The 27244-nt window shown below is 41.5% G+C and overlaps 1 protein-coding gene across 2 annotated transcripts; it reads left to right on the top strand.

The window, feature by feature from the left end:
- The first annotated feature begins 139 nt into the window (after window positions 1-139).
- On the top strand, window positions 140-27164 carry zbtb10 (zinc finger and BTB domain containing 10). 2 transcript variants are annotated; one of them, XM_042506357.2, is made up of 5 exons: window positions 140-1082; window positions 8656-9682; window positions 17902-17967; window positions 21538-21713; window positions 23993-27164. In XM_042506357.2, exons 1-5 carry the CDS (start codon window positions 420-422, stop codon window positions 24281-24283), a joined length of 2223 nt encoding a protein of 740 aa, XP_042362291.1. In that variant the 5' UTR covers window positions 140-419; the 3' UTR covers window positions 24284-27164. The 2 variants fall into 2 exon arrangements, with proteins under 2 accessions (XP_042362291.1, XP_042362292.1); XM_042506358.2 differs by lacking the exon at window positions 17902-17967.
- Window positions 27165-27244: the final 80 nt, after the last annotated feature.

Genomic DNA, 27244 nt, shown 5'->3' on the forward strand with positions numbered 1-27244 from the left:
GGCTGAGAGGACAAGCAAAGCCAAAAGATGAAAAGCATGCGGAAAATGGGTGCAGCCTTTAAAACACAAAAGCCCCCTGCTTGCTGCTGATCTACAGATCCCCCATCTTCCTTTAAAAGCCGCCCCCTCCCTCTCCAACCCCCCTTTCTCCGGTCGAGGTGCATTGTGGGGAGGAAAGTCGTTGCCATTCGACCTCTGCGGGGCCTGCGCGGACGCAGCGAGAACCCTGAAATTCATTATGCGTTTAAAACCTTTATTTATTTCCGCATAACCTACATACTCTCACCGGGAGGGCCAAAGCGGAGAAAAGAAACGACGACGGTCCATCTCTTTCGGATAATTCACCGTTTGAAGTACATTATTTCTGTCGGAGGGGGATACTGTTGAGAAAGTGAAGATTCTAATATATATTAAGAAAAATGTCCGGTGAGAGAAACCGCAGGTCGCTGGCTTTCCGAGGAGGTGGATTAGCTGGGTTAACGGGTTCCAGCGGTATCGGTGGGGGGAACTGTAACAGCTGGGAGGCCCCGGCCTGTCAAGACCGACATTTTAACGGGAACAGGCCGGATCAAGAGGAGGACAGGGATCTGGGGGCTAAAGGATCATCGCAGAGGAGAGTGGAGGGCGCTGGGTCTGTCAGCGACAGCACGGAACCCGAGGCGGAGGAAGAAGAGGACCCGGAAGAGGGCAGCTTGGCAGCCGGAGACGGCGACGACCGTGTCGGCTCTGTGGAAGCGGAGGACGGGTCCAGGGAGGGGGATAGCTTGACAGAGGGGAACGGTCCCAACAACGGCCAGGAGTCGGGAAGCGGAGCGACCGGGGGCGAGAGCAGGAAATCTGGGGTAGAGATGAGACCGCAGACGTTGCTTCAGAAACACTCATTATTCCACGCTTCGTGGTTGCAAGAATTTCCATGGCTCAAATTTTGCCAGGAGACGGGACTCATGTCCTGTTCTTGGTGTCACAACATTGCCACTAAAAACAGCGACGAGCTTGTCAAAGGCAGTCGCAGCTACAAACGGGCCTTGCTGCTGAGACATCACCTGTCTTCTGAACACGGGAGGAATGACCCCACCAAACAGGTAACGTTAGCTCAACTCTTTTCGCTTCGGTGCCTGCGTAACATTAAATGCCTGTAACACCTTTGTCATAACCTGTTTTGTGCGCCACTTATAATAACAGTTTCTACAACTTTTAACACGAAAATAGGCTATTACCTAAGCTTCAAAATCCCTTCTCCTGGCTGATTAGCTAGCATCAGCCTGCTAACCTGAGCTAACAACTAGCTTAGCTAACTAGCCGCTTTTAGCTCTGCTCTCGAGCCGGAGGTAGATGGGCAGTGACGGTCGTGGAAAGCCCCCAGTGCGGCTAATGTCTAGTAACTAGTACTGAAAACACACCGAATCAATTTTCAGTGTGAATGACACAAATATCTCAGTTTCAGTGCGAGTTTCTGCCCCTTTGTCAGTCAAGTTGCACGCACAAGCCTGCTCCAGTAAACACCTGCTAGTCACAACATTGTAAATTTAAGTTGATTTTACTTTAAAACATCAAGGAAAGCAAATGCTTTGAAAAGGTAAGGTAAGCAAATAAACCTAACAGTCTTAAGTTATGTTTGCTTTATATTAACTTAACATTTATTTGTATGTATTGAATTTTGTGAAGTTGTTGCAGCTTAAAAAAAGGACAACTGAAATTAACTTAATCTTTCTAAGTGTTAGCAACTAAGGTAAACCAAATTTACTGTGCCTTATACAGTATATGTAATCTGCTGGTTTCAAACACAGATTTATATATTTTTGAACAAGTTAACAAAATGGAATATGCAGAGATTCTAACTTAATCATTAGCAAAATCCTCTGTCATTACTAAGTTAAGTCAGATTAACTTCATTTACTTAAGTGTAACACTAAGACAGAGCAAAGTAATTTCACCTGTCATTTTTAAGTTGCAACAGAATTGCATAAATAAAATATAATTATGAGTAAAGTTAACATTTACATGTAAACTAGACATAACCTAAGATTAATAGTTTTACTTATTTACATTTTTCAAGGCAATCAGTTCCCTAGATTTTTTTTTTAAGTAAGATCAACTTCTCAGATTTGACAGTGGGTCACACTGGAGGCTATCCCATAAGAATCAGGGATTCATAATATGCCACAAATAACAGCCTGAAAAAACTAATGGACACTATTGTAGAAAATATTTTTTGATTCACACTGTACAGCAAACCTCTTTGTTGCATCAGCAGCTGTCTTGATTGCTAGCTTGCTGGAGGTCACACAATGGCAAGGCCTCGACCCTGGCAGCCTTTGGGGAACCACACCCCTACCACCCCCCACCCCCCCACCCTCCACCTGTCCTCTCGGCCTCTCATCATGCAGTTCTGCTGGCTCGCAGTCCCGGGTGACCTCTGGCAGCATTTCTTCCTCCTCCACCTCCTCCTCCCTTTGGGTAGCTAAATTAGAGGCATTGTGCTAGAATGACCCCCCAAAATCCATACATGGTGTCACTTGCAGAGCTGGACAAGGGGAGGAGAGTAAATCATGTAGCCTGGAGCCTGACAACTTGCCTGGCCCGTATGAATAGGCATGAATGAGTGAAATAAATTTCAGTAAGTAGAATGACATGGCATCACCTGATCATGTCATCCACATATTTCCGAATTAATGGGTGCTAGTGTTGTACCTTTGGGGCATATCCTATGATTAGGGCCCTGTTCTGTATGCACAAGACTGAAACCACATTGGAAAATTGCCCCTCTTTATTTAATTGGCATATAAAGACTGTGGTTGTTAAGATTGAGGTAGGTGCAGTGTTATTGACATTATCCACATTTTGAATGTTTATAATCCAAAACAACCAAGCTATTTAGATGAACTATGTCTTTATTGATGTGCGTGAGGTCTTCTTTATTGGTTCATTATTTTTATTGCAGTGTTGGCCACATTTCTACGGTACTCCTTCAGAGACCTCATAAAAACTGGGAGTGCATATTTGCCCGAACAATCTCGTGTCAAAGGGCATTTCTCCCGTCAGCCCTTATTTTGAGGGAAAAAAAAGAAAAAACGTGTTGTTACTCTCTGTTCCTTGTACATTTCTACATCCGACCTCCCGATCCTGCCAATGATCTGGGCTGTCAGGGGAATTAAGCGCGGGGTACTATTTGACTCTAATTTGTGAGCGAAGAGGATTGCACTACTACATTTAGTTCCTTCCTTTGCACACGCAATCACTAATCAGAATGACTTAAAGTGATCCACTAACTTGTACACATCTCTAATTGGTAAGGAGGGCAGTAAGGGTGGATTAGGGGCTTGGTGTGGCTTTTCCTTAGCAACAAGGACCCCAGACATTGTACTGAGAGGTTATTCAGGTCGTTTGCTCGTGTGGAATAGAGCTGGGATGATTAAGTCCCATAGCTGCATTATAGGAATTGATTCAGTTCAGATTTGTATTGAACTATTTTTGGTGGTTTTGATGTTCCTCAGATTAGATTATTCTCTTAAGACTGCCTTTTTAAAATAAAGCTGTTATCCTCTCGTCATATATACAGCACTGTTGAAATAATTGTCAGCAGTGTAGGTTAAGCAAGGTAGCATTGTGGAGCAGTACATTAAAAGGGAATTATGGTGTTATGAGGCAACGTCTTGTTCTATTCACCCATTCCTGACGTTAGTCAGGCCTCTGCTGCATTCGTTAAAGCTAACTCGATTAGCCGTAGCACACCAGGGCAGCTGTGGTAAATGTGGGTCTCCTTGGAGAAGGGGGCTGTTGTCCTTAATTCTCTAGATGCTGTGCTGTACTCAGATTGTCCCTTATGCTCACTGGTAAAAGGTTAAGATGAGGCAAATGTAGCACATTGTTTCTTGTAGATCATATATGAAATCACATATCTGGGTCCTAAAACGTCAGTCTAATTGTCCAGTAACTGTTTTTTTCCTTTGTTTGTCTCATGTGTTGAACACACATTGGTTGTCACAGAGTAATCCCTTGTCATGAGCTCATACAGAGACTTTGTTCTCCAACAGTAGTTATATATACATGTACATTGCATAATCACCACATTAAGTTCGTTTCATTTTCAGTTCTCCCCTCACCCAGCCTCTCTATACACTACCCTTTTTCTTAATCACCTCTTGTCTCTTGTTTTCGTTTTTTGTTTGGACGTCAATACCAAATCAAATTCCCATCTGCAATACAGACACCTGTTCACCAAAACGCTGCAATATTCAAACTGCATTCATTCTCATGAAACCATGTCGGACGTTTGCCTCATTCAGTTTGACGGTCAAACAAATGTTTCACCTGCATCACTGTTTTGGTCTAAATGAGGATCAAGATAAGATAACACAACACTTTATTGATCCCCAGGGGGAACAAGTCATTTCACCCCCTCATTTTAGTCAAGACAAATACCACTCATTGTTAAGAGTAAGTCTCCCCGAGTGGGAAGGGGGATCCACCCAATGCGGTCTGGTGTCTGCCAGATAGATGGGATGTTTATTGGGGGCCACAGGTCAGGGGAATAGGGTGGGGTGAAGCCAGAGGGAGAATTCTTCTTGTTGAATTCGTCAGTGACTCTCCCCTCGTTTTCTCCCCCCCGATCTCTGCCTCTTCTGTCAGAGCATTGTTAGGAGGCCGGGAGACACTCAGTGCAGCCCTCCCACACCTTGGGCCAAATGCACACAGCGTTATTGTTCTAGCATCTGGGGACAGACTGGTCGAGTGAGGAGGGGGGTTGAGGGAACGATACAGTAGATGTAGGGAGTTAGGAAAGGACCGGTGGAGATGTCCTCAGGGCTGGGCTGGTCATGGGACTAGATTGATGGCGGGTGGGGGTAGACGAGTGAGGGAATGGAGGCTAATGTGTTCGTGGAACGTTAACAAAAACTGGCTGCAGTGGGTCATGTTCTGTGGGGACACTGCTGTATCCCATGATCTGTTTCCACTTAAAGGTCGGTTCAGTTCAGTTCTGTGCCCTTCTTTTGCGTTTCCATTGTTTAAAGTTGTGGATGGTAGTACCTTTGAAACCATCCCCATTTTTCATCACCCCTATGTTTGGGGTACTTGGCACACAGATTCAGTACCAAAAGGTGGAGCTAGAAACACTGCAGCCCGTTCATTGGTCAGTAGTGAATCAACACTGTGCTAAGGGCTGAGCTGTGGCTTGTTTTACCACTGTTCATACTGTGACAAGTTTGTCATACAACTATAAAATGAAAGGATGTTTTGCAGCCTCTAGCAGCAGCTGTAGACTGAGAAAAAATAATTTAATTCACTGGGCCGACCGCCTGCAACTTCTAAGGTGGAACATTTCCTTGTAATTTTACTCAGTGCATGAGTGGCTGATGTAAATCCATCAAAACACCTTCAATTTCACTTTTTGGATGACATACACTTTAAGTAATGAGACGATCAAGTGTATAAATATATATTAATTGTGACAGGATTATGTGAACTGCATATTCTAATCCTCACCTGGAAAAAAACGTGTCAGAGCTTCACTGTGCTCACTGTGACAAGGCGTTAATGCACAAACCTGCTTTTTTTTAAATATCCCATTGAAAGAGACTCTCACCCCAGCCTGCAGTCCCATTCTTTGGAAGATAAACAGGTGCAAACGTCCCTCTGTATCACCGGTGAACAAGAAAATACAGTGAGTGCTACTGGACAGAGCACCAACAAACAACAGCCCCACCTACATTGAAGAGTACTGTCTGCTTTGGGGATGCTAAACAGATCTAGGGTACCTCTTTGTAGGTGTTACTTTTGGTTCCAGCGGTACTATACCGAAAGCCGTTGATGGTAACGCAGCTTTTGAGGTGTGTCTCAGTGAGGCCAGTGCTTCAATAAGCTCTAGTTTATGACCATCTTGGTTTATTTAATCCACTTGTAAATCGGTTCTTATTGGCCACTCATTGTAGATTTTAAAGCTTAAAGATTATAATATAAATAAAGATTTTAAAGCGTCCACGTTAGACATAGATCAAAGGATTCTTCCTCCCTAGCGCCCTCTTGGATTCACTCACTTTCTGCCTTTCATTCTTCCGCCCCGACCATCTCTGGCTCAAATAAAAAACCAGCCACGTCACAACTGGGGGAGGTTGATATTGTCCCCACATTCTCTCTTGGCTCAGGCTGGTTTTGCCTCCAGCATGTGCTGTGCAGGGTTGGTCTGCTGGTTCTTTAAGCTCCCAGCTCACACGTGGCACATCTGGAGAAAGGATGATGCTGCTGCTGCTGATGAGGCCAGTATGGAGCAACTGATCCAGTACCAGGCTGTCCTAGCCTGACTCGAACAAGTGCACACGCTCTCACACAACTCATATCACAACTGGGCCAAGTCTTACCTCTCTGGCCCGTTGCCTTGCTATGTGTAATGGATAAAAGCTGTGGGGAGTCATGGGGTTTGGGGATGGGTTGGACAGTAAGTCGAAATGATAAAATAGGTCTGCAAATTCTCAGGTAATAGGAAAGCGTTTGTTTTTTGTGGCTATTTTTACTGTGTGTTTGAAGGTATTTTTGTTGCAGGATACTAAATATAATCCATCTTTTAGTTATAGCCAAGCAAGTTGAAAGCTTGTTAGGTCTATCAAAAGAGGAGAGCAAGGGATACAAAGCAGTAAAAACTGTTAGTAATCTAACTTGGAAGCATATCCTACACCTCTTGTTTTGAGAGCACTCCTGCCCTTCACCACACCAATCTATTCCACCACAGTACTCAACACGATGACCATGCCCCTCCAGAGGCTTTGATGTGTATATCATGGAATAATTTTTCCTCCTCTCTCCCCATCCTCTTCGCCCTCACCCACACGCACTCCGGCTCCTTTCTATGCTTGCGAGTGGGAGCTGCTGTGTAATAAGAGAGTGAGTGCCGAAACCTTTCACAAAGGCCTACAGTGAGTGGACAATGAGCCTCGGGGAGAACACGGGCTATTGTGAAGGCTAAAATGGGGTGACCCAACTCCTTCTTTCTATCGCGCTGGCTTTCCGTCCCCCCCTCTGCTCCACATTTTCTCCTCCGCCCTTTTTCTCGAGGCTCAAGGTCTCGCTCTCTCAATCTCTGCCTCATGCTTTCGCTCGTTTTCTTTGTGCCTGTGTTATCAGGCTTTTCTCTTTTATGCTCCAACCATTTCTCATCTTTTCACACTTACTCCTATCAGCTCTGATTCTACTTTCTCTCTCCATCATAACTATGCAGTACCACTCTCTTGTCTTCTATTATTTTGCATCCTTTTATTTCCTCCAGCCTGCAAAGTACATCCACTTTCCCCCCCTCTCGCTATCTCTCCCTCATTCTGCCTCTGATTTCATTCCATCCCATCTCTCTTCATCTCTCCCCTCCAGCTGTGGCAGAGGATGATAAGCCCCCCTATACTATCCTGTGTGCCCAGGCTGCCCTGGACAAGCGCTGCAGTGTGGAGGGAGTAGGGGTGGGGGTGGGGGTTGGGTGGGGACCTCAGAGAAATGGATTTAATCTGAATTACTCGAGCTGAAACCCCAGCTGTGTGTATGTGTAGGCAGCTTGGTTTCTGTGTGGTTGTGTGTGAGCGTACATGCGCGTGTGCGCAGCAGAGATGGAGGTGGGTGGGGGCAGAAATGCAGGGCTCGAGCAATGTGAATTATTCTGGATTAGGACATCTGCTGTGCAATTCTAAAATGAGCTGTAGATGTGTGCTGCTGCTTGTGTGTGTCAAGTGTAAAAACTATAATGTAGACAACACATGCAGGTTGCTATGCATTTTTGTTTTTTTACTGGGCTGTGTAGTTTGTATTTGTGCATATGTCAGCATACACATGTGTATAAACTCCCCTCTTCCCTGCTCCGTACCAGGCTGGCCCTTTGCCCTGCTGAGGGGGAGCAAGGGAGGGGGAGTTGGGCTGTTACAGGGTGCTAGTTCTATGCTTATGCCCGTTCCCCTCCCATCCTAAAGTCACGTTTTGTCCTGTGTTGGACACTGGTCAACAGTCCTCCTGGTCTAATTATGGCTCTTTTTACATACTGCAAAAAAAGAGGTGGTTTTATCATACAGAAGCTTAATGTGTGGAAAATCTTGGATCTTGCAAATCTACTTTTCAGACTTCAGAGGTAATAACCAAAGCCAACTTGGAAAGTGTAATCATTTACCATTAAAAAAAAAAAAACATCTGTCTTCTCTAAAACCAACACATCCTTTAGTGCTACTACAAATTGTACATGGATTTCTCCTCCTGTTTTACCACCAAAGGAAAATACCCGTCCTTTTATATGTTACATTACATACATTCAGGATTTATTAATTTGTCATCGGGCCTAGCAACATATATCTTGTATTAGGACTTGTGGACTTAAGTTTAAAAAGTTTGGGGAAAAAAAGGAACTGATGATGGGGCTAGGTAATACTACCCAGCCTAAAGGTAACACGCCTTTCAGTGCCTTTCCCACCTCCTCTGTAACAGAAGCCTGTCAAACCTGTTTCAGCCCTAGGGCAGGTGCTTCGTTGTCACGCTGCGAACCCCGAGGGTGTTTGTCTGTCTGTGTTTATTGTGAAGACAGAGTACAGGAAGGGCAAATATTTTGCATATACCTGTGTTTGTGCTTACCATTGCAAATTACTTGCGAGAAAACAAACCACCTTCAATAATTTCTCTTTGTTCTCTTAAAAGGAGACGATGAGGCCCTCAGACAACGCCAGCCCCTCCACTAACTGCTCAGGGGAAGACTACCGCAACAAACCCAATGAGAACTCCTACTGTTACCAGCTTCTCCAGGAGCTGGACAAGCAACGCAAAAGTGGCATCCTCTGCGACGTCAACATAGTGGTCTCGGGCCAGGTGTTCCGCGCACACAAGAACATCCTGGTGGCGGGAAGCCGCTACTTCAAAACCCTCTACTGTCTGACCAAGAGCGAGGCCCAGGACCAGGCCACGGTCACGCACCTGGATGTCGCTGCTGTGCAGGGCTTCTCCGTTATCCTGGACTTTCTCTACTCTGGGAATCTGCTACTCACAAGCCAAAATGCCATTGAGGTGATGTCTGTTGCTAGTTACCTCCAGATGACAGAGGTTGTACATTCATGTAGGGCTTTTATAAAGGACGCCCTGAATATCAGCATCAAGCAGGAGGCTCCCGATTCAGTGGTGGTGGACTACAACAAGAGGCAGATGGTGTCCAAAGAGGGACAGCGAGGGCTGGACCGGAAGCCGAGCAACTTCTGGGCCACAAGCATCCTGTCAAAGCTGTCGATCAAGGCCAGCAACAATCAAGGAAAGGAAGCAATGGAAGAAGAAGACGAAGCTGTCAGGGTGAAGGAGGAGGCCAGCGACATAGAGGTGACAGTGGTTGGGGGTGAGGGCTGTGCCCTGGTAACCCCCGGAGCCTCTGGAAGCTGGCCCCACCACAACGACAACTCGTCTGATTCAGTAGAGACCAATGAAACACGGTCTACGAGTGGCCAGGTGTTCGTCTGGAACGAGCCAGCCACAGGGGGCGCTGCAGGAGCACCCGCAGCAATAAAGCAAGAAGCTCCGGATGCTGCGGCAGGAAGCGGACGGAGGAAAAAACAGACCACCACACGGCGTTTTGTGTACAACTTCCCACCAGAGCCAGAGGAGGGATTTGACGAGGGGATGTTCATCCAGCCCTCAGCCTCCTACCCCAGAGAGGACTTCTCCTCCCTCTCCGAAAATGCTGGTATGGCACACATTTGTACCTCTAAACACACACACACCCTCAGTCCTGCCCCCCATATTATATGTATAGCTTTCACTGTTTACTCATGAATTTCTTATTCCCACTAGTCACACTGTATACTCACTGTAAGTGAAAGGAAGAGGCTCCCTTTTTAAAGTAGAGAGGTGCATGCAGAATTTCTGTTACATATAATCCCTGGAATGTAACATCTGTTTGTGGGATATGGAAATACATATTTTCCTACATATGTGTGCGAAGCTCTGTGAAGACACAATCGGGGCCTCTGCATTTTTTGCATTTTATACACCAGTGTAGAGCATTCTGTTAAAGGAGCTTTATGCACTAGAGGCTACTTAAACATGCAAAGCACAACTGCTGGGCCAAGGTCAAGGAGGAATTAATATTAAAAGAGGTGGTTGTAGTAACTTTTTATGATGCCTGCCAAAATTCTCCATTGGCAAGAAGATCGTAAAGGAATCACCAGAATGTTTGAAGAGAAATGCAGCGGCATAAATTGTCAGCTAACACTTTATGTGATCTTCAGCTAAATGCTTGGAATTTTCTTATATACGTGCATGTAAAGGCCCTGTGCACTTTCTGTGTAATTGTGTGCATTGCAGCTATGTCTGCAGACCTTGCCTAAAACTGCATCAACCTGAAGGCCGAGATGCTACAGCGACATCAGACACTGTCATCACTCAAATCCCCTTAGTCAGACCAGGTGCTGCCAGTGTTGGAGTGCATTTAAATGGCTGAGTATACACATGTGACCATGTCAGCTTTTTAAAATAAGGTGTAAACAATAGGGCTGCAACAGTATGAGATTTTCACAATACGATACCCATCATGGTTTCACTGTATACAGGATTACACAATTACTATTCACATGATTCGTTACAGTGATTTAATGGAATGAAAACAAGGGTTTCTTGGTTCTTGGTTTAAAAAATATTGATTGAAACTTGAAGCCATTTTTTGCTATATGTGTAAAAGTCTAAAAGGCAGTTGGAAAGGAAAGGAGATGTGTGATCCTGTGTCTGGTTGCATATTTTTTCAGTATCTGAATGAGCAACTGCATGCATTACATTACATTACATTACATCAATTTTCATACCATTGTATACCTCAAAATCAGTATACAGTTGCAACTCTAGTTAACACTAAGTTCAAAATACATATATTGAAAAAAGATTAATTGGATTATATTCACAGTAAGTATGAAATTTATGTCCTTTATAAATTAGAATTAAGAACCCCAATTAAAGTGTGAGGGGAAAATACTTAATTGATTTTTGAGTTGCAAAAAAAATCTTACAGTGACAGATAAATATCACTTATTGACATCTCTGACTCCATACAGGCTCAAAATCATGCATTATTTAACCAAGATGCGTACCATGTACACATAGTATGCATGTGTGGTACACATGATACACATTTTTCTCACATACACCTCCCAGCCCAACCCCCAACACACACATATACACAACATTAACACCCATCCAATTCTGTGTAACTAAAGGAAACACTATGGCTTGATGCGTCTCTGCCTTATGTGTCCCCATCACCGTCAATTTAACCCCAAATATTTGAATTCGGTTGGTTTGAACAATGCTTGTCCCCACGCCATGTATTTAAATGATTTACCCAGCAGGAGGTCGGTCAGTGGGACAGAAGAGGATGACTCTGATAGGCCACGTCGCTTCAGTATTTGAGCCATTTTTTTACACTGTTTTCCAGCTTTAAATATAAGCATAATTTTAATCTAGCACTTGGAAATTGCACTTTGTTACTTGGTGGCAGCATTGCCTCATTTTGATCTGTCACCATACAGTGATGTACAGTATCCAATCATGTCACTCCCATGATCACAGATTCAAAGCCAACAAGCTTGTGGTTGCTGGCAGTGGGAAAAATCTATCATGACTACTAGTTTCATGATCAATTTATTGATCACATTGCAAAAAGTATGGATTTTAATCTTTTGATCATTATCCTGCTGTTTAAATGAACACAGTATTTGCCTATCAAGCTTTTCACCTGCTGTGCACAGCCAAGACGTGAGTCACTCCCAGCCGTGATCTCCACTAATCACTCCAGAGCAGGGGGCTTATGAAAATTACGCCCACCCGGACTGCTTTGTCTCAGCACAGAGGTGTGTATCCACATCGCTGCTGAAACTTGTTCTAAAGATGGTTTATAAGGTTATGTCCAATTCAGTGCTTTTGAAGCAATTTAAATGGACCTACTATGCTTACTTTCAAGTTGTATTTTGGGTTTCCAATTGAAAGTTTTTGTATGCTTTGATCGTAAAAAAAATAACACTTCATTGTCCTCATACTGTCTGTTCGGGAACACCTGTATTCACCCTCCGTCTGAAACTCCTGAACACTCCTTTTTACTCCTGACTTGTTAAGCCCCCCCCTCTCAAGAGAGCCCTGTCTGCTCTAATTGGTCAGTGTTTCCAGATCTTCCACATCACTGTGTCTTTGCACCATCATTGAAGCAGGTGAATTAAAACGAAAATTCGAAAGTGTCTAAATAAAACCAGACATGTTTCAGCAGGAATGTGATCAAAAATCTGAAACAAATTAACAACATCAGCATCCAAATTTACATGTTTCCTTGGCATTAGCATGTAGCTATATGTAGCAGGGTAGGCACATAATGTAAACACTTGAGTTGCATGCCTGGAGCATATCACAATATAAAAAATCCATCACAATCTGACGTCAGCTTGTCTCAAAGCAGAAAAAAATATTGGCAACAGTATTAAGAGTGGTTAGAAAAGAATACTTTTACATACATTAACCTTATTATTTGAAAACTGGCCATGTTTAATATGACCAACTGACATTATACATCCTACAGAAAATGAAGAAAAACATAATAGGTTCCTTTTATATGGCTCAGATTGCTATGCTATAATGTTTTATGAAAGAAAATAATGAAATGTCTATATTGAAAGTGAGTTTGAGAGAGAATCAGCTACCCTGAAAACCTCACACTGTATGCTGCACTATGCAAAAATGTTTAATCCATTTCAGTCATTCAATCAGTTTTTCAATCTTGCTCGATAAAAGTTTTTTTTAGCTTCCATCTTCTCCCTTTGATACCCTCTTCTCTCTGTCCCTTAATCTACCTATTGCTCCATCCATCCTATCCACATACAGTGTAGTGCTCGAAGTAATCTCTTCTCTCAGCTCCATCCTTCTCCTTCTGTTGGCCCCATTAAGCGTGGCGCTCCATGTAACCATAATGATATCACATATTAAGTGGAGTGGTATGGACCAGAGGGGGGAGGGGATGCGTGAGGCAGAAAGTGTGTGTAGCTAGAGAGAGAAGTACATTTTGTGTGCATGAGAGAGAGAGAGAAGCCCTCCCTAATGCAGGGAAATGAAGAAAGCAGGGGAAACATTTCTTCCCCCAGGCCTCCCTAAATGCACTTGAATGCTCTTAGTGCCTCCAACTCCTCCTAGGGCTCTTTTTAATGTGTGCACAAAGTGATCCAGGGTGTTGTAATAGCCCAGAGAGAGACGTTCACTTAAAGACTTGAGTTTGTCTGCATGTGTGCTAACTCGCAAGCCTTCTCGTCTTCATGTATCTTTGTTGTTTAGCTCCATGTCTCTGCTTAATGTATACTACGTTTCCAAATAAAGATAAAGTTAAGTCTTCAAGTTGGCTGTTAGTCACAGTAAAAGGTTTCAAGGCAACTGTTTACCCTTAAATGATAGTTTTGTGTTCAACAGTCCATTCATTCATACAGTAGACTCGATGTCAACAGTTTAAATATAGATCTGTGAAGTTTTCGTCTCTGTTAGGTTCTACAATTGCAAAGATTTGTCTGTCTCTCTATTGTTGAACATGTGTGAGAGGTGGTGTCCAGAGAATCTAAGGAAGAAACGTGCAACACATTATACTGATGCTGTTTGATGTTGGAGTGAGAGGAGGGTCTTTTGTGCCCCCCCCCCACCCACCCACCCACCCACCCACACACACACACACACACACACACACACACACACACACCTCCACCCCCTCCTTTTTTTTCTTCTTTAGTCACAAGAAATTGGCATAGTTTTATATTAAAATTTTGGAGTTGCGCTCACTCCTGTGAGTTGTTTAACAGTGACTTCATACTGTATGTAACATTTTTCGGTTCCTGTTGTAAGAAAAGTGTTTTCCAAATGGTTTCTCGGTTCCCTTTAAGAGCAGTGTTGCTGTTTCATTTTTCAGGGGTTTTAGTTAAGATTTGTTTTGGCACTTCAGTTTGGACTGACTGTGGGTTTTTCACAGGGATTTCTTCAAAAACTTTTTTTTGTCGATCTGTTGAGACAAGGTGAGACAGGCAGGACAAACAAAAAGGAGATTAATATCTACAAGGACAAAATGTGAGCTCCCCCTCCTTGTCTCAGTCTGCAATGCTGAGTCCCTTTCAGTTTTTAAATCTAGACTTAAAGGAGCCATATATGACATTCAGAACATTGATTAAGTAACAAACAACTATTTGCTATGCGAGATAATAGTGGAGTGAAAATAATGAGCAGAAAATTAAGTCATACTACATCTGTATGTGTTGTAATCAGAGCTTCTCTCAGGGTTTCCATAGTCACGGAAAAGCTGTAAAAATCATGGAATTTCACAAATGTGTTTTTTAGGCCTGGGGAAGTCGTGGAATTAGTAAAAGTCATTGAAAGTTTTGGAAATGTCGTGGAAATTTATTAAATAAATTTCACAGTAATGTTCTGGGGAATCCCCTCCATGTGGGTTGGTGGGGGTGCTGTTAATCACCAAACCGCTGTAATACATTGCTATATCACTGTGGTGACAAAAAAATCCATACCGTCTCAGCCCTAGGTACAGACCCTTGCCGCTGGCTGGCTAATTTGGCGCTGCTATGCAATGCTCTCATGTGGCTGTTACCACTGATAACACCATCACAAGCCTTGGTGATGGGACTGCGTCACTGCTGTAGTGTAGCGCCCACCCTCCAATTCCTCTATGGTTAATACCGTTAGCTCAGTGAACACTAGGGATGTAACAATACATCGATCTGTATCGATAAATTGATTCAATGGTCAATGACCCAATATTACTGATACAAAGTAAAAACATCTTACATATTGTTATCTTTAATATACTTTATATATTATGAAATCCTCATGGCACATCTCTGTTACCATATCTGACCAAGCGCACCTCCTCCCTAAACATTCAAACAGCACTAACAGCGCAGCGTCAGGCAGAAAATGGCAAGCAGTCAAGAAAAAGATGATGAGGATATTAACATTACCTCATGTTGATTGCGTGCTCTGAAACTGAATCTGATTGAAATTGTATTGCGGCAGATATTGTGATATCAGCAAATATTGTATTTTTGGCCAAAGAATCAAAACAATACCGTACTGTGATGAATGTTATGATTGACATTGTTAGTCAACACTGTAAGTGTTGTAAGCACTGTTCATGCTGTTTGCACCGTTAGATGCTAGCTGTCACCTGGGCCATCTCCATGTTGAAAACCGTGTGCAGACAATCCTGGCTCACACTCTGAATCAAAGATACTGAATGTACAATAGAGTCTCATCTTATGACACAATTTCTTTCTTATTTGTTGGTGAAGTATTCATTGATTACGTGACAGCTACTCAATATCGGACTAAAGTAATTTAGTAGTGTTTTTCTCCATACTGTTACAATCTTTTTAGCCCTGCCTTCAGGCTTAAGGTTTTTTTTTCACTTTAGAAGAGGAAGGTGGATCCAGTGGTGTTAATGTAATATTATGTTTACAAGCACTTGAGGGTAGAAAGCTGGTCTGTCGTGGAGTCTACTGTGTGTGTAGTGTCAAAGCAACCAACTATATTAATGCCATTTATCACCCCATCTGCTGGAACGTACATGAAAAGATGGTTCAGTACCATTTATGGGCCGAGAGGTCTTAGTTTGTTCCCACAGCCTCTCTCTGCTGTCTAAGCTCGATTAGTCTTGTATAGCGTACAGTGGTCATTTGTTATGACTCGCTCTGGATATGTGTCACATGATGTCTAGCATGTTAGTTACACTTTACTGAAATATTGCTTTTCAAAGCAAAAATGAGGCACGACCAGGAAAGAAAATCTTGTCTTTTGGTTGTGAGATGCTCGCTCTGAAACTAGACAGACCCCTCTTTCACGATAAGTCGTCACTGGCTTGCATATTTGTGTTTGAGCCCATGAGCAGTCATCCACCAATATTAGCTGTCCCAGTTTCCCACAGTGATGTCACTCGTTTGGGTTTCATTTTGCTTCAGTTTGATCTGTGCGGTCATGCTCCGAGGATGGAAACATAATAGCACAAATGGTGGTATCCTTTCTGCTGTGATGGCCATCGCTTTAAAAACCTGCTTTTTTCTTTTCTTTCCTCTTTTCCAATTCCAGTAAAATTCAAGATTATTTTATTTGTCACCAGGGAAATTTTTCTTGAACATAAAAATAAACATTGCAGAAATAGAGAAATTGCAAAATCTAGACAACTGCAAACAAAGTGCTTCAATTACATGCAACACCGCCCCTAATTTTCATACACCCCTTATGTCCTGAGGTTAGGAGATTTACTGACAGACGGATGAAGGACTTCAGCTGCTTCTCTGGCTGTGATTATTCTACCCTAATGGGAGTAATTCATATTCTGATTACAGGACATGGGAGGCACCTGCAAAAAATATCCCCAGCCTGTTTTTGGCTGCAATAAACAATGTCATATATTGATTCACCTACTGGTTATTTTCTCTATAAATGTAGTCTTTAAAATGCCAGAAAACAGCCTGTCACAGTTTCCTAGAATCTGAGGTGTGTTTTTTTTTTCAAAGAAAATTCAAATCATATTCAGTTCACAGTTTTATAAGACAGAGGAGAGCAGAAAATATTTTTTTTAGAAATTGTGCTTTTTACTGTTTTCTTGAGAAAAATGTCAACAGCAACCTCAACCATGACAAATTAAGTTGCACGTACATATAATGACAAATAATAAAGTTAAGGTATTAAATTTTTAAAAAAAGGGAGAAAGAAAGTAAAATTAAAAAAGAGCTAAATGGATAAACATTATAAATTCACTCAATGTTAGTTCACCTGCACAGGATAGATACTACTGTGTGTTTTAGGCCCCTTTTGAGGCACAATTATAGAAGTGTAAATTAAAAAATAAAAATAAATTAATAATACAAAATAAAATTAAATAATATACAAAATCAATGTGAAGTAAATAAAATTTGCAACAAAACTATTTGAAAAAAACACAAAATATTCACATTGGAGAGGGTGGAACCCTCAAATATAACATCTTTTTTTCTTTTTTAACAATTGAAGGAAGACAGTTTAGGGAGTCACAGGAATGCCCATGTTGTGTGGAAAATACCAGTTGAAAGTGAAGGCTGGTTTCAAACATATAAGTACTTTGCCATTGCTGTCTGCTGTTACCACGCTGAGCCCACAGCCAACACTCGTGGCCAATAAATTCTTGGGTCTTCTCCAAACAACACTGTTGGGTTGTTTAAAGGGTGCGTGCTGCACACAGACGCACAGGGCAGGTGAAAAGCATTTGCATACACACCCGTCTCTGTTGAAGCGTGCACACAAACCCACCCACGCACAATAACTTTACCAATCCCTGCGAGGTGCAAAGCTGCCAGGGGCAGTCCCTTCGCTCCCTAATCCACTCTAATGCAGTGGGGCTGTCCTCACTATTCCAAATATTGACCCAGGGAGAGTGGACACACACACACACACACACACACACACACACACACACACACACACACACACACACATACACACATGCACACATACACACTCACAGGGGCGTGTCTTTAACGGGCTCTAAGCGCTGATGCTAAAGGAACCGGACGTACACAGGTGCTCACACACAAGTTCTTACAAAAGCTGAGTGTAAGCTGAGCCGGTGCAAGCGTTCGGCTCTAATTAACCCCCTCCCTGCTAGAGCCCTGGTTACACCATTAGCGTGGCCCTAGCCCCGGGAACACTGCTTTACATATAGTGGAGTCCTGTGTGTGTGTTTGTGTGTTTGTTTGCCTGTGTTGTCAACTGAAACTTCCATTGTTTCATGTGGGGGTGGTTAGTTGTGTACACAAGGCGTTGTGAGGTGTGCACCCCCTCCAGGCTCTCAACCACCTCTCATCTCTCTTTCTCCCTCTCGCTTCTCTTGTTCCCCTCCCCCTTTCCCAGAGCTGGCCAATCAGATCCAGTATAGCATCATCCAGGACTTACAGCAAGGGGAGTCCTGGGAGAATGGTAAGACGCCGCACTCTCTAGACTACCGCTTAAACAAAATACAGCTGCTTTAATGATAGTGAAATCTTTAAAGTGCATTTTTCTCAAATGAGTGTGGGCAGTCTGAGGGGCTGATCACACCGAGATGCGTTGCTAGAAAAGCTTTGTGAGCAAAACCATTGTTTTTCTTCCTGGTGGCTTTTGGGCTCACATAAAAGTTAAAATATTTTCAACTTTCCCGCTCAAGGCGCAGAGTCGCGCTGCTCATAATGTCACTTTTGGTCACGCCCACGCAGCACTGCTCCACAGGCACTCCCAGCTGTTTTTCCTGATGCGCTTCCAAGGCTTTTTTCGGATTGGTTGCGCCTGGTGCAATGCATCTCAATGCAATCGGCCCCTAAGTCAGTATGACTCCTTGAAAAACGGAGATAACAAACACTCTATTTCTATTAAGGGTTTGTGTTCAACCAGCGTTTAAACGCGTAGTTGACCTGCATGACCCTGTTACATTGACATTATCCCAATTTCAGTCTATTTACAAAAAATTTGGGAATACAAGGTTAAAGCAAATTTTATTCATTTAGACCTAAAATCACTAAATTGCCTCAAATGGGTAGCAGAGAGGCCAGTGCATAATGCAGCACTTCCACTGCATGGTTCGATTCTCTCTGGTGGTCTGCAGCATTTTAACTCCATCCTTAATATTGGCTCAGGTGGCTTCGAGATGTAACAAAAAAAAGTACCAGGCACTACCACAACTTTTTGACAGTGGAAAACCTAAAAAGGAGAGGAGCTACGTAGGGCCATGAAGTGGAAAAGTCAGCATTAATAGGCAACTGTTGTCTCCAGTACACAATGCTGTGCGCCCTAAATCTGTACTCTCTTATTTAGAGCATGCAAGTATGCAATGTGTTCACGTGTCAACATGAAGTATACTCAAAAACAAAGCATGCATTAGAAGTTGCTGGATGATAGTGCACAGGGCTGGGTAATGGTAATTGATGCTTTAAGGTATCACCCAAAAAATAGCACAGTACCAAGTAGAATAGAAACTTCTCTATTCAAACGATAGCTACATTTTTTTTATTGTACCCAGATGTAGAAAAAATGACCATTTGTGTCTTTTTGCTCACAACTCATCACCTCAAGCATTCTACAATTTATTGTGACATGCGACTGACCCACTACTACAGCAGCTACAACCTGTTCAGTCAGTGATGTGGTGAAGTAAAGCAAAATTTAATTAACAGTTCAGCGCGCTGAGATACCACCAAAACTGTCCAAAGTAAAGCAATATTACACGACCGTGGTGTTTGGTGGCATTTTATGCAACTGAATGCTTCAAATAATATGATGGGTATCAAATGGAGTGGGGGAAAAAAGGTATTACATGAAGGAGCTGGTATTGGAACTGGTGTCATAAGATTTAAAATGATATTCTGGTGGTAAAACAAATTTGTGAACCCCAGAGAACAAAAAATTCTGAAAAACCTTTTGCTGTTTGACTTGAAAATTTAACAGGCATTTAGTGAAGGATTCGATGAATCATGGCACAGACAGGTGGAGTAGTTGGTTGAGACAACAGTTGAAAAGACATGAGAGAGACACAGGAAAGGAAGCTGTCGTCAGATTGAGTCCTAGGCCAGCAAGATTGTATCTAAAACTGCAAAACTGTGGAAAATAATGGACTCCAGTTTAAAAATTAGGTGTTTTTCTTGCTTTTTTTAAAACAAATGTTTAGTTTTTTGATCATACCTTCTCAAAGCTAACTTTTGTTTCTGCATCTGTTATGAGAGATAGAGAAAATTTAAAGTAAACCCTAAACCCCCAAGACCTAAATAGCTGGCTAGCTGCACCTCCCACAAGGTGCTTCTCTGGCGTGTACAACACATGCACAGTGAAAAACACAGGTGACCTGCTTCTCATCAACCCTCTTCCTCCTCCTCCTCCTCCCTCCCCCCATAGCAACCTGCCCTGACAACGCCTCTGTTGTGTGCACCCTTGCTCAAACAAAAGGCCTTGCCCTATCCCCCCCCCACTCTCTCAACAGTGAAGACTAGCCACTCTGTTTGGAGTCTTTTCAAAATCAATAGATTGCTTATTTATTTGTAAGCCCAGCTGTCCTTGGTGGCCTCTCTGCATAAACATCCGGGGGGGGGTTATGAAGACGATGCTGGTGTGAGGACATCTTGAGTTCTTTATTTTTTAAAATGGTGAAATAATTAAACACCTGTTGTAGTCATTAAGAAGCATAATAATCAAGCTTGGATTATAGATAAAGGTGTTTTTTTTTTTTTTTTTGCTTTTATAATTGTTTTTGATGCTAATCATTTTATGGAACATATCCAGAATGATAGAGCAGACTTTGTAGTGGCTCTATAGCACAATCTCTCTGTTAAAAGGGCTTCACAGTGTTGGGTAATTAGCACTTGAGTTTATATGAAGTAGCTGCAAATTGACATTTTCTTATGATGAGGCAAAGTCATTGAATTATTACCTCTTTTATGATCATAGTCAATGATTTTTTTTATCATCTTACACCAAACTGCTTTATCATATCCATGTAGTACAACGACACATCTGCTGCTTTACATTCACTGCTAATGTGAATCTGCATCCTTTCTAACATTGCCATGGTGACTACCTTCAACATCATCGCAGACAAGCACCAGTTACTAAGCAACAGTGACAGAGCAGGATTGTGAAGTTCATATGGCCGCTAAAGTAATCAGTTTCATCTCTGCTGTTTAACAAACTTTGACTAAAGGGGCTTTTTGTGATGCATCAGTTTGTGGTGTCTTATTCCTTCTAATGGCGACCACATCCGAACTCAGTGATTTGATAAACAGGATATTGGTTCCTGACACACCCCTCTCTCATTAGAGGATCTATAGATGCAAATGTAGCTTTTACGATCATTGTCTTCTTCCTTCTGCAGTTTCAGTCCAGTCAAATTAAAACTTAACTCAAAGAACAAAACATAGTTGTGTTTTTTAAAGGGACAGTTCACCTGCCTTCTCCTTGATATAATGCAACTAAATGGCACTCGGCTTGTGGTGCTCAAAACCCCACAAAAATAGCATTAAACATCACATCAGTGTCTCTTTCCAGAAATCTAAAATTGTTCCTCAAGATAATCCACAGAGCTTGTTGTGAACATTTTCATGCAGGAACTGTTTTCTTTCTACCAAACATCTGCCGCTGACCATATCAGTGCACAGAAGCACACATTCACTCATAGACGAGATATAACCATTAATGGCATAAGCCTTGGCTGAGCTGTAATGGTAGCTAGCTCAGTGGTGCTACGTGAGCTAGCAGTAGATGTACGCTTCCCTCTTTTTGGTGATACCAGAGTGACATTGTTCCATTTGGAGAGAAGGCAGACATTTTAACAGCCAATATCTCACACCAAAACAGTCTAGACTCATAAATAGCACTATAGTTAGGAGTAAAAATATGCTTTTTTTATTTTGTGTTGAACTGTCCCTCTAAGATATAATCATAATCACTAAAATATGTAACTAAATCTGTCTCTTGCTTACCTTTCTCTGCATCTGCATGCTTGTGTTTTTCTCTGTCTCCACCTAGGTGAGTCCTCACACCTAGCCCTCAATAAGCTCAAGTGCCCCCACTGTAACTACATCGCCAAGCACCGGCGCACGCTCAAGAGGCACCTGATCATCCACTCTGGCGTACGCTCCTTCAGCTGCGACATCTGTGGCAAGCTGTTCACCCGCCGCGAGCACGTAAAGAGACATTCCCTGGTGAGTCCACATATGCACAGGATCTTCTCCTCTCTTTTACACCACCATGTGATGTCCATGCACCATTTTGTGCCAAACACCACAGTGTTTTGGCCACCCTCACATCTCTGCACTCCACCTCATGGTTTGTTTCTGTGAGCTTTTCGCTCGAGGGAGTGAGCAGAAAGCAGAAATATTTGGCTATGAGATCTGTCTTCAAATGTAGGGAGTGTTTTACACTCTCTCTGGTACAAAAGAAATCAATCAGAAATCAGGAGGCTATATTGTCATGGTAACACTACTTGAAAGGGCAGGCAGGTATTATGCTGTTAGATACAAATGTAATCCATCACAGTTTAGTTGAATTTAATGGGAAAGAAAATCACTAAACTTGCAACTGCACTACCTCTGATTTATTCTTAAATTTTCTTTTTTTTTGTTATATTATGAACGACAGTCACAAATTGACAGTACAAACAGACCAATTTACATTACAAATAACTCAAACATAAATTAACAGATAATACAATAAATAATATTTAAATATTAATATTAGTTTATTAGTTAATATAGTCCTTTAATATTTAAAGGACTGCTCTGAAATTTCTCGAAATGGCACCTATTTGCTTTCTTGTGAGTGAGATGAGAACGTTGATACGGCACTCTAATATTTGCATGCTAAATATGAAGCTACCACTAGCAGACAGTTAGCTTAGCTTAACACAAAGACTAGAAATATTGAGGGGCCGCTAGGAAAAGCAGCAAAATCTGCCTACCAGCACCTCTAAAGCTGGGCATACACTGTACCTTTTGAGCCCATTTTAGAAAAGTTGTTAAATTCCACCCCCCATTGTACAAGTAAATTGTCTTCAATATAAAGCTACAGCTCACAATTGATGTGCTCACACTGTACGTGTAGACAATAAAACTGCCCCGGTGGACTGTGATGGTTATTGACAACTGTCAGTAAAGATTTGTTTAAAAGCTCCGGGGCAGGTAGACGCTTGTTTTCCCGAGGTACGATTCATAATAATGCGGAGACAGAGGTTCCAAAAAGAGCTTAAAAGTCAATTTCTGCAAAAATGAGTCCCTATATCTCTCGCTCTGTCTCTCACACAAAACATACTCTCAAGTTTGCAGCACCAACACACTGGTTGGGTATCCTTTGTACTGATGTTGGAGAATCAACTTGTGGCTCTGCTTCAGCTGTCCGAGAGCCTGACAATGGCCAATCAAAATGTCTGACATGTCAGAAATTCATCCAAACATCCAACGGCCGGTCAGTAGCAGTTGATGATTGGTCCTTGCTCCTCCCTCTACACTGCACAGCATCTGACGCCTGATGACGCTCAAATTCAGTTCGACTCTAAAATTAGTCGAGCCGCTCAAAAGTCGTGTCAGAAAGGAGCTCAAATCACAGTGTATGCCGAGCTTGAAATTATGAATTAACACTTTTTCAAAATTAATGAAAATGCTTGTGATTTTTGTAAGGCTTGGTTGATACAAATCCATGAGGAAAATAAAAAAATACAGAACAGCAGGGCTGCCCCTCTCTGTCGGAGATTTGAATGATCCATTGGAGAACGCTCAGTTGAGATAACTTCAAGTTGAGCAGTCTTTTTTTTTTTTTGCTTGTCAGTGTGCTGTGGGACGTTTTGTTCACCAGACTTTGCCACGGAGTGAGTACTCTTGACTGTCACGCAACTCTTTGGTAAAGGCAAAGAGTTGAGACCTCTTCACCGTAAGGCTCCGAGACGACATAATCTTCTCTCTCCTGCTTAGAAGTAGTGAATTTACATCTGACAGCAATTTAGTACAACACAGTCTCTGGCTTTCGTTTGATATCTAGCAAAAAATGTTGTTGCACATTTCTGATCCATCGTTACCGCCGTTAACTTTTTAACTATATCACACTGAATGTCCTGCTGAGCCCCATTCAAACTGAAAAACTTTGTGAGGGACAAAAACAAAACCACCTTCTGGAACACCCCTTCCTGACATGTTATATCTTGACTGAATGTGCAAAAACAAAACAGTTCAGTGATACCTCCTTCATCTAGTCTGTAAGCCAAGCTAGCTCTCTTATAGTGGTAGTTTCATATTTAGTGTACAGATATGAAAAAGATGTCTGTCATATCAACTCTGAGCAGGAAAACAAATAAGCATATTTTCCAAAATCTCTGAACTATTCCTTTAAATGTCACAGTGACAAAGTGACTGGAGAGACCAAAATTCAAATGACAACCCGACTCTCCTCAACTCCCCTACCCTCTTCTTCTCTCTCCTCATTCCTCTTACAGGTGCACAAGAAGGACAAAAAGTACAAGTGCATGGTGTGCAAGAAGATCTTCATGCTTGCAGCAAGCGTCGGCATCCGTCATGGCTCGCGGCGCTACGGCGTGTGTGCAGACTGCGCTGACTCGCACCAGGCCACTCAGGAGGGCCTGGAGGCCATGGAGGGCATGGAGTTTCCTCGCGAGGAAGACTTCGAAGGCGAGGAAGGGGAATACCTGGAGGGGGAGGAGCCTACCGACAACGACCAATCAAATTGGGGCGAGGGCAACGCTGGTGCTGCCCCAGAAGAGGACTAAGAATTTAAACAAGCTTGAGAAACAAAAACTAAAAAAAAAGTTGATGTTTAATATATATGTATACAAAAACTAGCTGGTAAACAATCAACTCCAAAGTGCTATCAAACCTTGAGGTTACTTAATTGTGCAAGAATATGACAAAGAGATGGATTTAAAAACAAAAAAAGCTTTGGTAGAGTGGGAACTCCAAGATGTACAGATTTTATTGTTAAAATGTGTCCAACTCTGGGCCCAGAGCCCTCAAGAGAAAGATTCTATCGACGAATAATATGATAAATCAGGTTTTTGGTGATGTATTTTTATTTCCTTTTTTTTTTTTTTTTTTTTTCGGGGGGAGAGTTGCAGGGTGATGATGTAGATTTTGAGTTGGGGTAGGCCAATCATTTAAAAAAAAAAAAGCGAAATGTTAATTATTTAATTTATGAAAAGAGGTTATTATGGTCTTATCAGTAATTTTTATTTCTGTTGTTTTTGTCTGCGAGCAGAGGCACAGTAATGGCTGCTGCCTGCTGCACAATCTGAAAGTATATTGCTTGGTGCTTGTAGAAGTACACAGAAGAAGAGCATTATTGTCCACAGGAAGATTTTAACTTGCTCTGTAGATCTTGTTTAGATGCGCTAAATATTATTATATTATTCTTTTCAATTTTTTTTTCTTTCCCTGCACAAATCTTGGAACCAAAAAAATCTGTTTTGTGACTCTAATGTATCACAGCCATATTTATGATTAATTTAAGAGGGCTGTGGTATTGTGCCAAACAGACCGCACACCAAGATTAAGCAGGAAGCAAAAACTACTGAATACGCTTAAAAAAAAAAAAAAAAAAAGACAACGTGAGGTTTTTTTGTTAAGCGGGAAAAAAGATGACTTAAAAAAAATTTACAAGGGGAAATGTTATTGCTAGCTTTATACAAATCACGGCGTCACAGTAACACTTTATTATTATTATTAAACAAAAGCATTTGACTTTCACTTAAAGCTTGAATTTTGCCAAATGATGAAACGTTTGGTGCTGTAATGCTTGTCGCAGAATACTGGACCTACAGGCTATATATGATGTTTATAATCATAAAGCTTAAACTGACTCAGTTATACATATGTAATCAGCTTAAACTATAGAACACTGTTGTGCTACGGCGACTATCAGGTATGCTTTGCCATTGTTTTTGAGCTTTTATTTTATTTAATGCACACACACACATACCATTTTGTAGATCTACCGGCAGTACTTGTAATTGACGTTTTGAGGACCTAAGTGGACATCAATACCTGTATACGTTTGTTTATATTTGGTACTGAGTTATAAAATACAGTATATATATATTTTGAATCACTTGAACGTTGGTTGTGAGGAGAAAGAAGTGTGCAGAAAACCCTGATGTGTGATGTTTAAAGTCTGAGAGAACTCCATTTTTCATGTGTAAAAGGTAAACAAAATGTCATCGGTTTAATTTGATGTAAGTTTTTTTTTTTTAGTTTTTTTTTTTTATTATTATTTTTAGGTCTGCCAGGTAGAAAAACACTTTGTTCCACAAAAAGTGAAGCTCTATGGCGCCTCATAGACATGCACTTACGTTTGTGTTCATGAAAATAATTTTCTTCTATGTTTCTTCGCTTCCCCAAAAGTGGGTCTGAATGGAACTATATAAACTGTTGTGTCTTTCTTCCAATGCGCAACTTTTTTTTTTTTTTATTAGACATTTTGTTTTTTTGTTATTTAATATTATATATTGACTCCAAAATGCAATCAAGACTGTTAATTTCTATTTGTCCAACCAAAATTGTTGTTTTTAATTATTGTTGAACTATAATGTATGAGAAAAGCCAGGTGAAAACTTGCTTAGTGTAGAAAATCCTTGCTTGTGTCTGTAATTGTTGAGATTTTTAAATGTTTTTATGCTACAGAATCATTCACTTTACCCTAGATACATATTTTGTTTAATTTTATCCTTTCCACAGATGTTTCCTTTCTCCTTTGTTATTTCATTAAGCACATATTTTCTAAAGAAACACGGATTGTTTGCGGGTTAAAACCTTGGAACAGCAGTATCTGTTCATATGCAGTGGATTAATATACAGTATGTACTGAAGTGCTAATGATACAGAAGATGTGTAACTTCCCTTTACTCTCAGTGGAAGAAGATATATTTTAAGTCATAGAGATATTCATCCTCTTCGTGTCACTTTTACCTTCAAATCACTGTGGGAGGGGTTATATTATGGATATATATATATCTATATATATATATATGGAGATTATATGAGATAAATATATATATATATTATGAAGAAGCTATTATTTAAACTAGTGGATTTACTTAATGGAACACATTGACAGCTCCAAACCTCCTGGCCTGGTGGTTTATTTCCGTGAACTTTAACCTTTCGCTCTCTCTCTCTCTTTCTCTCTCTCTCTGTTCACGCTGTGTGCTTGCTCATCACACCATCCTGTTGTCTTGTTTGTTCTTTTGATACTATTTACCATCCTACTGATTTTACTGTAATGAATGAAAACTCAAAACTATGATGTATCATTTTAGATTTTATGCTGTATTTGTTATATGGACAAAGAAAAAAAAACAACGAAAAACTAAGCAAAAACACTACAGATGTAAAGCAGAGGTTTTTTTTCCCCAGCTGTATTTTTTTACGCTGTTGCAAAAGGTTGTATTTTTCAATTTCTCTCGAACTTTAACAGTGATGCAAAACTTGGGCCGCGCCTCAGTGCCCTCCGAACACAAAGCAAATTCAGGTTACTCTTTTTACGTTTTTATCAAAGGTTTTCAAAGATGGAACTACATTCTCCTTTTTTCTGTCTGAATTGTACTACTGTCCCTCTCTATACTACATTTTAAGAATAAAACTTTGATATTGCTTTAAGTTTTTTGTCTACTTATTTTGCTTTTCTCAATATGGCTGAAACAAATCTCTTATTTGTGGGATTTTATATTTTATAGTAC

This window comes from Plectropomus leopardus, chromosome 17 (assembly GCF_026936395.1).
Source record: "Plectropomus leopardus strain MGB_pleo_1.0 chromosome 17, ASM2693639v1, whole genome shotgun sequence".
Lineage (NCBI taxonomy): Eukaryota > Metazoa > Chordata > Actinopteri > Perciformes > Serranidae > Plectropomus > Plectropomus leopardus.